The sequence below is a fragment of the Papio anubis genome, unplaced genomic scaffold, assembly GCF_008728515.1.
Source record: "Papio anubis isolate 15944 unplaced genomic scaffold, Panubis1.0 scaffold1672, whole genome shotgun sequence".
Classification (NCBI taxonomy): domain Eukaryota; kingdom Metazoa; phylum Chordata; class Mammalia; order Primates; family Cercopithecidae; genus Papio; species Papio anubis.
The window spans coordinates 1-12483 of record NW_022161660.1 but is presented as its reverse complement, the minus strand read 5'-3'; the positions used below and the strand labels follow the sequence as shown (position 1 = coordinate 12483).

At 50.4% G+C, this 12483-nt stretch overlaps 1 protein-coding gene across 1 annotated transcript; it reads right to left on the bottom strand.

Moving 5' to 3' along the window:
- Positions 1–6: 6 nt before the first annotated feature.
- LOC101001995 (cytochrome P450 2A13) lies at positions 7–6318 on the bottom strand. The gene is made up of 7 exons (XM_031661467.1): positions 6104–6318; positions 5662–5824; positions 4577–4726; positions 4178–4338; positions 2835–3011; positions 990–1131; positions 7–521 (listed from the first exon to the last, which is right to left on the bottom strand). Exons 1-7 carry the CDS (start codon positions 6281–6283, stop codon positions 247–249), a joined length of 1248 nt encoding a protein of 415 aa, XP_031517327.1. The 5' UTR covers positions 6284–6318; the 3' UTR covers positions 7–246.
- Between the last annotated feature and the right edge of the window lie 6165 nt (positions 6319–12483).

Sequence of the window (12483 nt, the reverse complement as noted above, 5' to 3'; positions counted from 1 at the left end):
ACATGGGGTCCATGTCCTGCTAGGCAGGGTGTTTGGGGGACCTGAGATTTGTGTCCCTAAAGCAAAAGGCCTAATGGAAAGGGGGCTCCTGTTTCTTAAGACAGGAAATTTGGGAACATGGGGTTGATTCTCGTGACACAAAGAGTCTGGGGAGATGCAGAACTCAGGAGTCTCTAAGTGGGAAGGTGGAATGGATGTGGTGGTGGGGGAAGTCTTTTTTGACTGATTGAGGGAGTGGGACAGGGTCTAGAAAGCTTCTAATGGGGGTGGGATGCTGGGGACACAGAGAGAGGCTGGAAGTCCCTGTAGTCTGGGGGGGTGGGGGGACAGTACCTTAGGGAGGAAGAAATCCCGAAACTTGGTGTCCCTGATGACCCTGTGGGCCAAACTCATGGGGATCACGTTTCCAAATCTTTGGATCTCGTGGATCACTGCCTCCATGTAGGGCATCTTGACCCGGTCCTCAAACTTGGGCTGCCGGTTCTTGCCAATCACTCTGTCAATCTCCTCATGGACCTTGGCTGGGGGAAGAGGGGGAATGTGTTTGGGTAGCTAGGGGTCTCAGGGCAGGGATGATAGTCTGAATAGGTAAAACGGGGTGGGTGACATGGCTCCGTGTATGACACAGAGGTAGATCATTCATAGCGGACATCAGTCATTCGCATTGTTGGAGCAGGATCCTGTTTACCAGGTCATGCCAGAATCACAGTGGAGGCACCAGGAGGAACTTAGCGGATGATCCAGAGGAGCGGGTAATGGGGCACTCAGTGGGCTTGGGACAGGAGTGACTGACCAATCACTGCAGACATTTTCAGTATTTTAATAGCCAGTGAGACTCAGCTGATGCCTATCAGCTGAATATTGCCCTGTCTCTGGACAGCAAGACACGTCTCAGGGTCCTGGGATCTGGGACAGGTGGGGACACTGCAGCAGGCTCAGGGAGTTTTGAGGGTCTGGGATCCTCCACTTCCCTCCCCCTCCAGCCTTACCCTCCACCTCTGGATGTTTCATGAGCAGCAGGAAGCCGTAGCGCAGGGTGGTGCTGACGGTCTCGGTGCCCGCAAAGAAAAGATTCAGCGAGGTCATCACCAGGTTCTTCAAGTGGAACTCCGTGTTGGGGTTCTTCTCCTCCTGCAGGGAGAGGGGGCTTTAGACCAAGCTCACTTCCCATGCTCTTGAGACCCTTCTAGGGCTTTTTTCTTGGATCTTCCTCTCTTTGGTCCAGACCAAAGGTGGAAAGAGGGACCCTAGATCTGCCAGACTCGCTCCAGGTTCCAGCCCTTGTCCTGGCTGCTGACTTTGGCCAAAATGCTCTTCCTTCTCACCTTCTTTACCTCGCTGACCATCTGTCCTTTAATTATCAACTTAGCTGTCTTTTTTTTTTTTTTTCTTATACAGACTTGGTCATGCTAAGTTGTGCAGGGTGGACTCGAACTCCTGGGCTCAAGGAATCCTCCAGCCTCAGCCTCCTGAGTACTTGGAACTGCACATGCACATGACCATGCAGGCTCACTTGTTTTTCACAAAAAATTAATTTTTTTTGAGACAGGATCTCATTCTGTCACACAGGCTGGAGTGCAGTGCCATGATCTTGGCTCATTGCAACCTCTGCCCACCCTGGGCTCAAGTTGTCCTCCCACCTCAACCTCCTGAGTAGCTGGGACTACAGGCATGCACCACCATACCCAGTCACTCTTCGTAGTTTTTGTACAGACGGGATTTTGCCATGTTGCCCAGTCTGTTACTTTTTTAATGGTAGGAATATTTAGAAAGAGAAGGATGAGGGGAGACGAAGAGAAAGTAGTACAGAGACGGCAAGATGAAGAGTCAGGAAAAAAGAGTTTTTCGGAGATACAAGCACAGAATTTTAAGCAACAGCATCCTATTTCTTCCCTAAAAAATCTTGAAACTTACTATGGAGGAATCCCCTCCCTTGATCCTTTCTCCCTGAGCTTCAGACTCCCTAAAGCCTTCCCACATGGGAGACTGACGGCCAGATGGAGGTGGGGACCCTGTAATGTAAAGCCAGGTCACCTGTCTACAGAGGTGTGTCTGATAACCAGGGCATGAACGGTTACAGAGCATGGTGGGTAAAAGCACCAGCTTTAGGCTCAGAGACACCAGCCTTTGAGCTTGGGGGACCAAGGCTTCCTCGCTTTGTGACCTCAGTTAAGATACTTAAACTCTCTGGGCCTCAGTTTCCTCATTTGCACAATTGGGGCCATAATTGAACTTCCTTCAAGAGCTGTTGTGAGTGTTCAGTGGGGGACTATCTTAAAGCACTTAACGCAGTGCCTGGCACATGGTAGTGCTGTAGAAGTGCTTGCTATTCTAATTCACGTGCGCAAGTCCTGCCTGTGGGTGAGGGCTCAGTGGTTGGAACAACTGTGGTTGATATAGTTGGGATTGTGAGGATTTTTTTTTTTTTTCCTGAGAGTCTTGCTCTGTCACTCAGGCTGGAGTGGAGTGGCATGATCTCGGCTCACTGCAACCTCTGCCTCCCGCATTCAAGCCATCCTCCTGTCTCAGCCTCCTGAGTAGCTGGGATTACACGCGCACCCCACCACGCCTAGCTCATTTTTGTATTTTTAGTAGAGATGGGGTTTCACCGTGTTGGCCAGGCTGGTCTCGATTTCCTGACCTCAGGTGATCCATCTGCCTTGGCCTCCCAAAGTGCAGGGATTACAGGCATGAACCACCGCGTCCGGCCAATTGTGAGGATTATTATGATGAGGGCTAATTTGAATGGGCCTGTGTCGTCTGCTTGCCCCACTCCCAGCCTGATTTCCCTCTGCCTGGCTTTGCACCTCCCCGCACTGGCTGCTGGGGTGTACCTCCTGCATGCGGATGAGAAAGGAGTCGATGAAGTCCCGTGGGGAGTTGGGATCCAGTGTGCGCTGGTTGTGCTCCACCTTCTTGGCTATGAAGTCCTCCAGCCCTTGCAGCTCCTTAAAGGCCTGTTGCTGTGGTCCTGGCAGGTGTTTCATCACCGAAGAGAACATCTCATAGAGCTGGGGTTGCAGAGAGAGGATGGGAGGAAAGGACAGTTGTCAGGGGGCAGGAGCTGATGGGAATGGGACTTGTTTCATAGCAAGGAAGGAACTGAGTTAAAGGCATCTGTCCAGGTGTTTAGGTATTTCAGTGGGGTTGGATGGGAACTTATATCTAAGTTTTCATGTGGGTTAGGTGCCAGGGCCACATTCTACTAGTTTTGGTGAGAAGAACTGAGGCATATATCCAGGTTTCAGGTATGCAAATGAGGCTGGATTGGAGCACATATCTAGGTGTTCACATATTCAAGTGAAGTTGAGTTGGAAGACACCTGACCAGGTGTTTAGTTACTCAGGTGGGGCTGGTATGAGGGGAGTGTCATCTGTCTAGGTATTTAGGCATTCAAGTGGGCTTGGTTGGAGACAACTACCCAGAAAATTTTTGGGTCTGAACTGGGGGCTTTTGTTCAGGTGTTCAGGTACTAAAGCGGGACTGGTGAAGATGTTGAAGTGGAGGGGATACCTGTTCAGGTCTTTACCTAGCCAAGTGGGATGCATTGGGAGCTCCTCTGTAGGGTGTGTGATTGGAAAGGTTGGGGAACACTTATCTGGGTGTCTGGGGAATAATCTGTCTAGATACTTATGTGTTTAGGGTGTTGGTTAGGGCAGCTGTCCATGTTTTCAGGTATTTAAGTGGGTGAAGTAGAAGGTGCTTGGCCAGATATTCCAGTAGGCTAATTTGGGACATTTGTGTAGATGTGAAATGATCATGATGGGCTGGATTTGGCAGCACCAGGTGTTCAGGTATGCAGGAGGGGGGTAGAGGCAGTCACTTGTCCAGGTGTTAAAATATTCAGAAGAATTGGGTAGGGAGCATCTGTTAGAAATTTTGGTAAGTTGGGGATGGGAACACGTGCCCAGGTGAGAGAGCTGAGCTGAGGGCTTGCATCCTGCCGGCAGGCTCTGTTCTGGGGAGCATCTGTTGAGCTATTCGGGTGTCCTTGGAGACTGGGTATTGTGCATCCATCCTGGGTTCTGTTGCAACTGCCCAGTTGTCCAATATTGGGGGCTGATTTTGAGGGGACACTGTCTGGAGGGGGGTGGGAGTTTGGGGCACCTGTCTCCAGGTAGGGGAGCAGTTGGCAGGTTGTGGTAGGGGCGTCACGGGCTGGACTGCAACTGGTTACCTGCCCGGTGGAGGTTGCCGTGAACTGGAAGCTTCCCAGCATCATGCGCAGCAGTGACAGGAACTCTTTGTCTTCATAGTCAAAGCGGTCCCCAAAGACAATGGAGCTGATGACATTAGAGACGGTGCGGCTCAGGAAGAAGGTGGGATCGATATTGGCGCCTGCGGGTGTGGCCGGAGGAGAGGGTTGGGGAGAAAGTCAACTCAGAGGCCTGGGGAGAGTCAGAATTCCGGGAGGCAGGGCCCTGTTGAGCCAAATTCCCAGCGCCAGACTCCAGGGCTGGAAGTGCGGGGGCCTTTCCCCACCTAGTCCCCATCCCCAGGCAGAACGCGCACGCGCGGGTCCCTAGCCCTGGGCGTTTTCCTGCTCCTGCCCCCGCACTCGGGGTCCCCTGCTTACCGCGCGTGCCCCGGAGGGCCTCGATGAGGAAGCCCGCCTCCTCCTGGATGCGCTCCTCGATGCCGCGCTTGCCCACCCCGAAGTCCCGCAGGGTGGCGATGGAGAAGCGCCGGAGCTGCTTGGCGCGCTCCCCGTTGCTGAACGCCACGCCTGAGGAGGTGAAAGTAGGGGTGGAGAGAAGTCAGAGGGCGGCAGGAGCGGACCAGCTCCAAGGGGCTCCCCAAGGATGGAGCAGAGAGGGAGTGGGGTGGGAGAGAGATGGATTCAGCGCGAGTATCAAGAGAGCTGCAAACTCAGTCAGAGACACGAGAGAGAGAGAGAGAGAGAGAGAGAGAGAGAGAGAGAGAGATCAGATAGAAAAAATAAGAGAATCAGAAGAGAAGCAGAAAGGCTAGACAGGCAGATGCACAGAGAAACAGAGGAATACAGGGACACTCCATGGAGGAAGGGAAGGAAGGGGGGAGAGAAAGAGAAAGAGAGATGGAGGAAGAGGATGGAGGGAGGGGAAGTGAGATATGGGGAGATCTGGGAGGAGGAAATAAAAATGGTGAAAGATTCTTAAGCTGAGCTGGAGAAGAGAGAAAAATACGGAGACAGAAACAGAGAGGGTCTGGAAGGACGAGAGACTGTTACCAGGAGGTGGAGGCTGGAGATGTGGAAGTCGGAATACCATGAAATCCTAAGCCAGAGGAAGAAGTGGGAGAGGGAAGCGGAGAGAGGAGAAACACCGAGAAGCACAGAAGCTGAGAGCGACAAAAGGACAAATGAAGACAGAGGACCAGGGTTGGAAAACAGAAACCCGGGATGTCCTCAGAGATGGAGAGAGGGGAAAGAGGAGACTCCAGTGAGGCAGAACGAGGAGAGAGAACAAGGGGTAGAGAGAGGCAGGGAGGAATCAGGACAGGGATGCTGGAGACAGGTGAGGGACACACAGGGAGAGGCCACAATGAAGGGAGATGGGGAGAGAGACCAGACAGGGGGCTCTGCCATAGCCTCCAGTGGACAGGAGAGTCAGGGAGAAGCCCGGGGACACTGAGACCATCCCGTCCCCCTGGCCACCTTCCCCCTCTTGGGCACCGCCTCACCATAGCCTTTGAAGACCCAGTCGAAGGTGGCCTGCTCGCCTCGCCCGCTGAACTCCTCAGCATGGTCCACCAGAGCCTCCTTGACGGCATCATGTCCGCACAGCACCACGATCCGCCGGGGCCCCAGGTGAATGGTGAACACGGGGCCATAGCGCTCACTGATCTGATGGAGGCGGGTGGGAGAGGTTAGAGGGAGCAGCCCCCACTCTGAATGGGCCCAGCACTGAGATTTCATGTACTGGGATGCTTCACCCAGTCAGGTTCTCACAGTCAGGGAGCTGGACATCCCAAGATCCTGTCTTTCCTGGCTAGGACCCTGATGATGAATCTCCAAAACTCCCTTTCCTGAGCCTCTGGTCCACACTGGTCAATCCCCGCCACAAAGCCCCAGCCAGCTGGGCAGCCCCCACCCTGTGCCACCCATCTCCCTGCCTTGGGACACCTTCATGATGGAGTTGTACATCTGCTCTGTGTTCAGCTGCAGGTAGTTTCCAATGAAGGGCAATGGGGTGGGTCCCGGAGGCAGCTTTCCCTTGCTGTTCCTCTGCTGCCAGACAGACATCAAGACCATCACAGTCAGGCAGGCCAGCAAGGCCACCAGGAGCAGCCCTGAGGCCAGCATGGTGGCAGTGGGATGATAGATGGTGACGGCTGGGGTGGTTTGCCTTTATACTGCCTGAAAAAGAGGGGTGGACTTTGGCAGATTACACAATCACCTCATTTCACCTCCCCGCTACACCCCCCACCATGAATCCCGCCTAGCTTGGGACACAGCCAGCAAGGGAGGAGGAGGGGACCGCAGGGCAGTTGAACAGAGAGGGGGCCTCCAGACTAAATCTGTGGTACTTCGGGAAGGGTGCCCTAGGGCTGTGGATTTAGGAGGGGGCAACAGATAAACTGTAGAACGGAGGAGTTTGGAATATTTGCACAGGGGAGCACTTGGGCTTTGGATTTGGGTTCTGAGAGTGAGAATACACCTCAAAGTTGTGGATTTGGGGGTTCCAGGGGAGAGAAATCCAAAGGTCTGGGTTTTATTAGGGTGAGACAAAAGTGTGGCTGTGCATTGGGGGTCTTCTGGTGAGGAGGATGCAGGGTTAAGGGTCTCAGGAGGGGGGATTCCAGACATACGGACTTGAGAGACTTCGGGCTAGGAAGACCCAGGGTGTGGGTGTGGAGTTTCTGGGAGGAGGAGTGTGTAGCAAGCCCAGCAGCTCCTCCCAGAAAGCCCAGGGTCTGACGATTTTGCTTTGGCCCAGAGCTGTCTCTTGATGCACAGAATCCTCACTGGAACCTCAGAGGGAGGCCAGAATGGGTGCCATAGAACCTCCACTGCCCATCTCTGGTTGGGAAAGGGTTGGAAGACCAGATCCGTATTTCAGGGGAACTTTCCCCACACTTGGAGGAGAGCGCCTCGAGTTATCAGTTGGCAGAGGGATTGGCCAGGTGTGGAGAAATAGTAATAACCCCCAAATGGTGGAAAAAACTCAAGTGTCCCAAGGGTTGGAATTTACAAAGACCTCCTCTGGCTTCCAACCCAGATCCTTAGGGAAACCCACTAGATTGATTGTATCATCCCTATTAATATTATTATTGTTATTTATGTTTCTCATTTTATATAAGGGTCTACAGAGGACAGAAAACAGACCGTGGGCAGGGGACGTGCGTGAGTGGCCCTGAACTCCCATCTCTCCTCCTCTGCGTCCTTAGTTCCACTTTGTGGATTTGATTTTCCTGCCAGTGGAAAGGGTGTATTTAGGAAGGGAAGATCATATTTGAGGGTGAGTTAAATCTCCTTTAAGGGTGATTCCTGCTTTGTCAGGGGTTACCACTATTAGCAGGCAGAGGGAACAATAAGAGAAGAGATTGGGGTAAACTCCAGTGTTAGGCACAGAGGCAGAGCCTGGGGTGGATGGGAGTGGAGAAGGGATGAGTAGCCTCCTGTGCTTCCCTCAGGGAAATTCTTCCTTAGTAAACAGGACAGTTACCCTTTGGTGAGCACGGTCGCATATGGGAATATCAAGTCTAGGTGTGTATGACCTGGTCGAATCTTTGTAACAATGAGGTTGGTTCATCATCATCCTCATTTTGAAGATGAGCAGATCTAGACTCCATAAACCCTCTTGAGTGAGGTCACACAGGGAGTAAGTGAGGGAGCTGGGATGTGAACTCTCTCCTGATCCGACTTCATTGACTGGCCTAGATCACCCTGGGAGTCAAGTGCGGGCCAGGCTTAGCAGGAGGTGGGTGCTGAGACTGACATCAGCAGTGGACACAGGGATGACACTGGCAGGTTCTGATATCAGCCTCAGGTACGGCCAGGGAGGGGAGGCATCGTGTTGGCTTTGGGACTGCCCCCAGGTATACTCAAGGATGGGAAAGAAGTTGGCACTGAACTTGACACCAGGAGAATATTAAAGTGATGTTTGGTGCCAAGAGGGCTCTGTGTGTTCTCTCAAGTGTCATTGAGGGCATAAGAGTGTCCTGCTTCAGGAAGGTATAAGAGTGGCACCATATAGGATCTGAGGTTGGTTCCAGTGGGCTCTGACGTGAGCATGAGGCAGGTGCTGAGATTGGTCCTATGTGGGCCTGAGATGAGCCTCAGCCAGATCCTGAGAGGGGCTCCAGAGGGCCACAGGACAGGCTCTGATGTTTGGACCCTTGAGGGTTGCACCTGTCCTCAGGGTCACCAACTTTGGACAAGGGGTGGTGGGTGAGGTTGGCACCCCCAGGACTGACATCTTCCTGAAAGTGTTCTGGGATGCTGAGCTCTGAGACCTGTGTGGAGGGAGCAGAGGTCAGAGAACAAGGTGAAGAGAGAAAAGTTGTTTGTTGATTTTGGAGGGCAAGAGGTGGGAACGAGGACTAACACCAGCTGGGCAGATATGAATCCCTCTAATCCTGGTCACCAGCCTGCACTTGGGCCTGGCCCCTCCTTTTCCTTCTTGTTTCTTAAAAAGGTGGGAGACAGACATTTGGGGAGTTTGTTTCTCAGTGATGTTGGCACAGGGAAGGGCATTGAGTGGTCAGCAGGCTGCCATGACCTGGCCACGGAGGGGTGGGGAGAGACAGGCTGGGAGAACTCCAGTATTTGTGCACATAGAGGTCAATCGATGTTGGACTTGTTGATTACCCTGGAGCATAGAGTGAGAGAATGGTGTCTGAAATGATGTGAGAGGGACTTGTCGCAGTGACATGGGTACAGGCTTTCAGAGTGAGTTAGTGGCGAACCCAGGAAGATCCCTTTTCTTTGCTGGGCCTCAGTTTCCCTTTCTGGACGGATGGTACAATGATTTAGGCCTGGATTGGAATCCTAACCTTATCTTTTATTTTTTGTGTGGCCTTGAACAGCTGACTTCATTTCTCTGAGCCTTATGGAGCCAAGAACAGCTCCTACCTCTTTGGCTATTTAGGGAGAAGTGTATGTGTTAATGCAGATGAGGTACATGGCAGTAAGTGTTCAACGAATAGTAGTTGTTCTCTTTAATCTGTAGGATGAAGTGGATGGATGAGGTGTTCCCTAAGCAACCTTCCCTGCTTTCGCTATTCTCTAGTCTTAAAGCTCCCAAATCTTTTCCTTTGGAAGGAGGAAAGGACAGAGTTCCTTTTGGGAACCTCTTCTTTTCCCTATCCCTTCCTCACCACAAGCCAAGATTTACTCCCATGGAGCTGTGGGACAGGGAAATTAATCCTTCATGGCCTCCTGACTGGTGCTGAGTTCGGCAGTGTCTGCAGAAGGACAGGCCAGCATTAGACTCTCAGGTTATTCTGTTGGCCCTGAGCCCTGTATTGGTGGACTTTTGCCTACCTGTCTGTCTACTCCTTGTCTTGGATCCCATCTTTCTATCTTTCTTTCTCCTTCCCTGTAAGTCAGTGTTCCCTCAATCACCTCTGAGTGCTCCTGCATCTTTTTGTATTTTGTGCCATTTTTTGTCCAATGGTTCTCCTGGATGCCTCTGCCATGTTTATCCTAATTTATACAACTGTCTGTGTGTCATTCTGGGTGCATGCTTGTAGTGTCTATGTGCATGTATGTTTCAGTATGTCATGTTGATACATGAATTTGTGTGTGCGCCGGGCTTTGTGGGGTGTATGTTTGTGCTTGATAATGGGTATCCATTCCAACTGATGTCTACACATGCACATGTGTGTGTGTGCCTGACGGGGTGTGCCACTGTTTCTCAATGCTTGCCAATCTTTTTGTCTGTCTCTGCGTACAGCATGTGTGTACACATGATTTAGGGGTGTCTACAATGTGCATTTCTGTGTAAAACAAGATGTATGTTACATATTCATATTTGTGTGTACGCATTCACAACTGGGTGACTACATATAAGTATGTGGATGTTTTCATGTGTGCATTCAGGTGTCTGTATGCAGGCTTGTGGGCCATGTTGCATACATGTGAACATCTGATATTTTCCTGTGCTCATCTGTGTTTGGATTAAAACAGTCCTAGCCCAGCTCCATGTGTCTGCTTGAAAAAAAACCCCAGAACTGTGGGAAGATTTTATGAGCATAATCTTAATTAAACTCTTCATTGCAAGACTGTGAGGTTGGATTTATAATCTCCATTTTACAAATGAGTTAGGTAAGGCCCCCAAAGTTGGTCGTAAGTGACTTGGTTCTGCATTTCACAGCTAATGAGGATAGAGTCTTAGTATGGTTTTGTATGACTGTAAATTTCGTTCTTTCTTTCTCTCTTTCTTTCTCTTTCTTTTTTCTTTCTTTCTTCTTTCTTTTTTCTCTCTCTCTTTCTCCCTTTCTTTTCTTTTCTTTCTTTCATTCATTCTTCTTTCTTTCCTTTTGTTCTTTCTTTTTTTCTAGTTGAGATGCAATTTTGTTCTTTTGCTCTCATTGGTCAGGCTGCAGTGCAATGGCGCGATCTCAGCTCACTGCAACCTCTGCCTCCTGGGTTCAAGTGATTCTGCAGCCTCAGCCTCCCGAGTAACTGGGATTACAGCCACTACATCCAGCTAATTTTTGTATTTTTAGTAGAGACGGGGTTTCACCATGTTTGTCAGGCTGGTCTCAAACTCCTGACCTCAGGTGATCCACCCACCTCGGCCTCCCAAAGTGCTGAGATTACAGGTGTGAGCTACCACGCCTGGCTGTGAATGTAAATTTCATGCTGTTAATCACCACTTTGGACTGCCAGGCTCCACCTGTTTTTCTTTATGAAACATTATAAAAACTACTTGTAATCTCTTGTGTTTCTTCAAATACTTTCATGTAAACATGTAACAAAAGGTTTCAAAATGTTAGAAAAAAAGTATTTTAATAGGAGGGAGACTTGACCTTCTATAGTGTTTGCACTCTTTGGAACCTTAACCAAAGACCTCATTGGCCAGTATACCCCTCAGGCCATTGGCAATGAAGTAGTGGGGGAGTTGGGGTAGTAGTGGTTGTGGTCACAGAGTGAAATGTCATTTCAGAGTGATGACAAGGATTAGGGTGGGGCTGTGGGAATGTTGGCTGAAATAGAGTGAAGAAGGTCAAAGAAGAGAAGAAAGTCAAGATTCTTTTTTTCTGAGTATTTGGACAGCGCACATCCATGGCCATGAAGTTCCTCCCTACCAGGAAAATGGCAAGACTTAGGAGTCCAGAGATGGGGAAGAAGTTGGATAGATGACAGGAATGAACAGCTTTTTTTTTTTTTTTTTTTTTTTTGAGATGGAGTCTTGCTCTGTTGCCCAGGCTGAGTGCAATGGCACGATCTCGGCCCACTGCAAACACCACTTCCTGGGTTCAAGCAATTCTCGTGCCTCAGCCTACTGAGCAGCTGGAATTACAGGCACCCACCATCATGCCCACCTAATTTTTGTACTTTTGTAGAGATGGTGTTTCGCCATGTTGGCCAGGCTGGTCTTGAACGCCTGACCTCAGGTGATCTGCCCGCCTCAGTCACCCAAAGTGTTGGGGTTGGGATTACAGGGATGAGCCACCATGCCCGAACAACTTTTTTTTTTTTTTTCCAAGAGGACAAAGATGTCAGCTGCCAAGTGCACTGATGAAGAGTTTCTTCTGGTAATGGTTAAGTAACTTCTATTGGATCAAGAATCCCATGAATAAAAACTGTTAACTCTAAAGAAAACATTTTTAACAACCCAATTCTCTGAAATCACTGGGGAGTGAAAAAAAACATTAAAATCCTTTGAAATGCAGACCACTTCTTGACTGGGAGGGCTAGGTAAATAACAATACCTAAGGGAACTAAATTTTCTTTTTAACATGCTGTGTCTCTTTAAATGTAGAAAGGTGATCAAGATGGCTGACCAGATGCAGGTAGCATGGCCTTCTTCATGGAGAGGAACTCCATTTTAAACAGATTATCTAGGAAAGATTGCTCGGATTCTTCAGAGAAGAGAAGGGATTCAACAGAGAAGACATAGGAAGCTCTGGTGCTGCCTACCCTCTCTGGTCACAAGCCCACAGCTGGCACAATTGCAAGAGTTTAATGTTGGGCTGTGTCCCCGTTTTTGCCAAGTGTGAGGTGATGCCACCCAGATGGGGGAGGGACAGGGGAGAACAAGCTCTCCTAAGCACACTTAGGACAATACCACCACACCTGCTACAGGATGCTGTGGGACTGGGGAGTAGCCCACCCAACCCATTGCATCTACCAGAAACACCAACATGGACTGCCTGGGTCCTAGTGGATTGCTCCACCACCGCTACTGCCGTCAACCATATCTCACCAGGGTGTGCTTCCCAGGGGTCTGAGAACTTGCCCACATCCCTGTCCCCCAACTCCCATGACTACCCTCTCATCAAGCCACTAGGAAGCTCAAGAATCGGCCTCCCAGGACTCACTAATACCAAAGC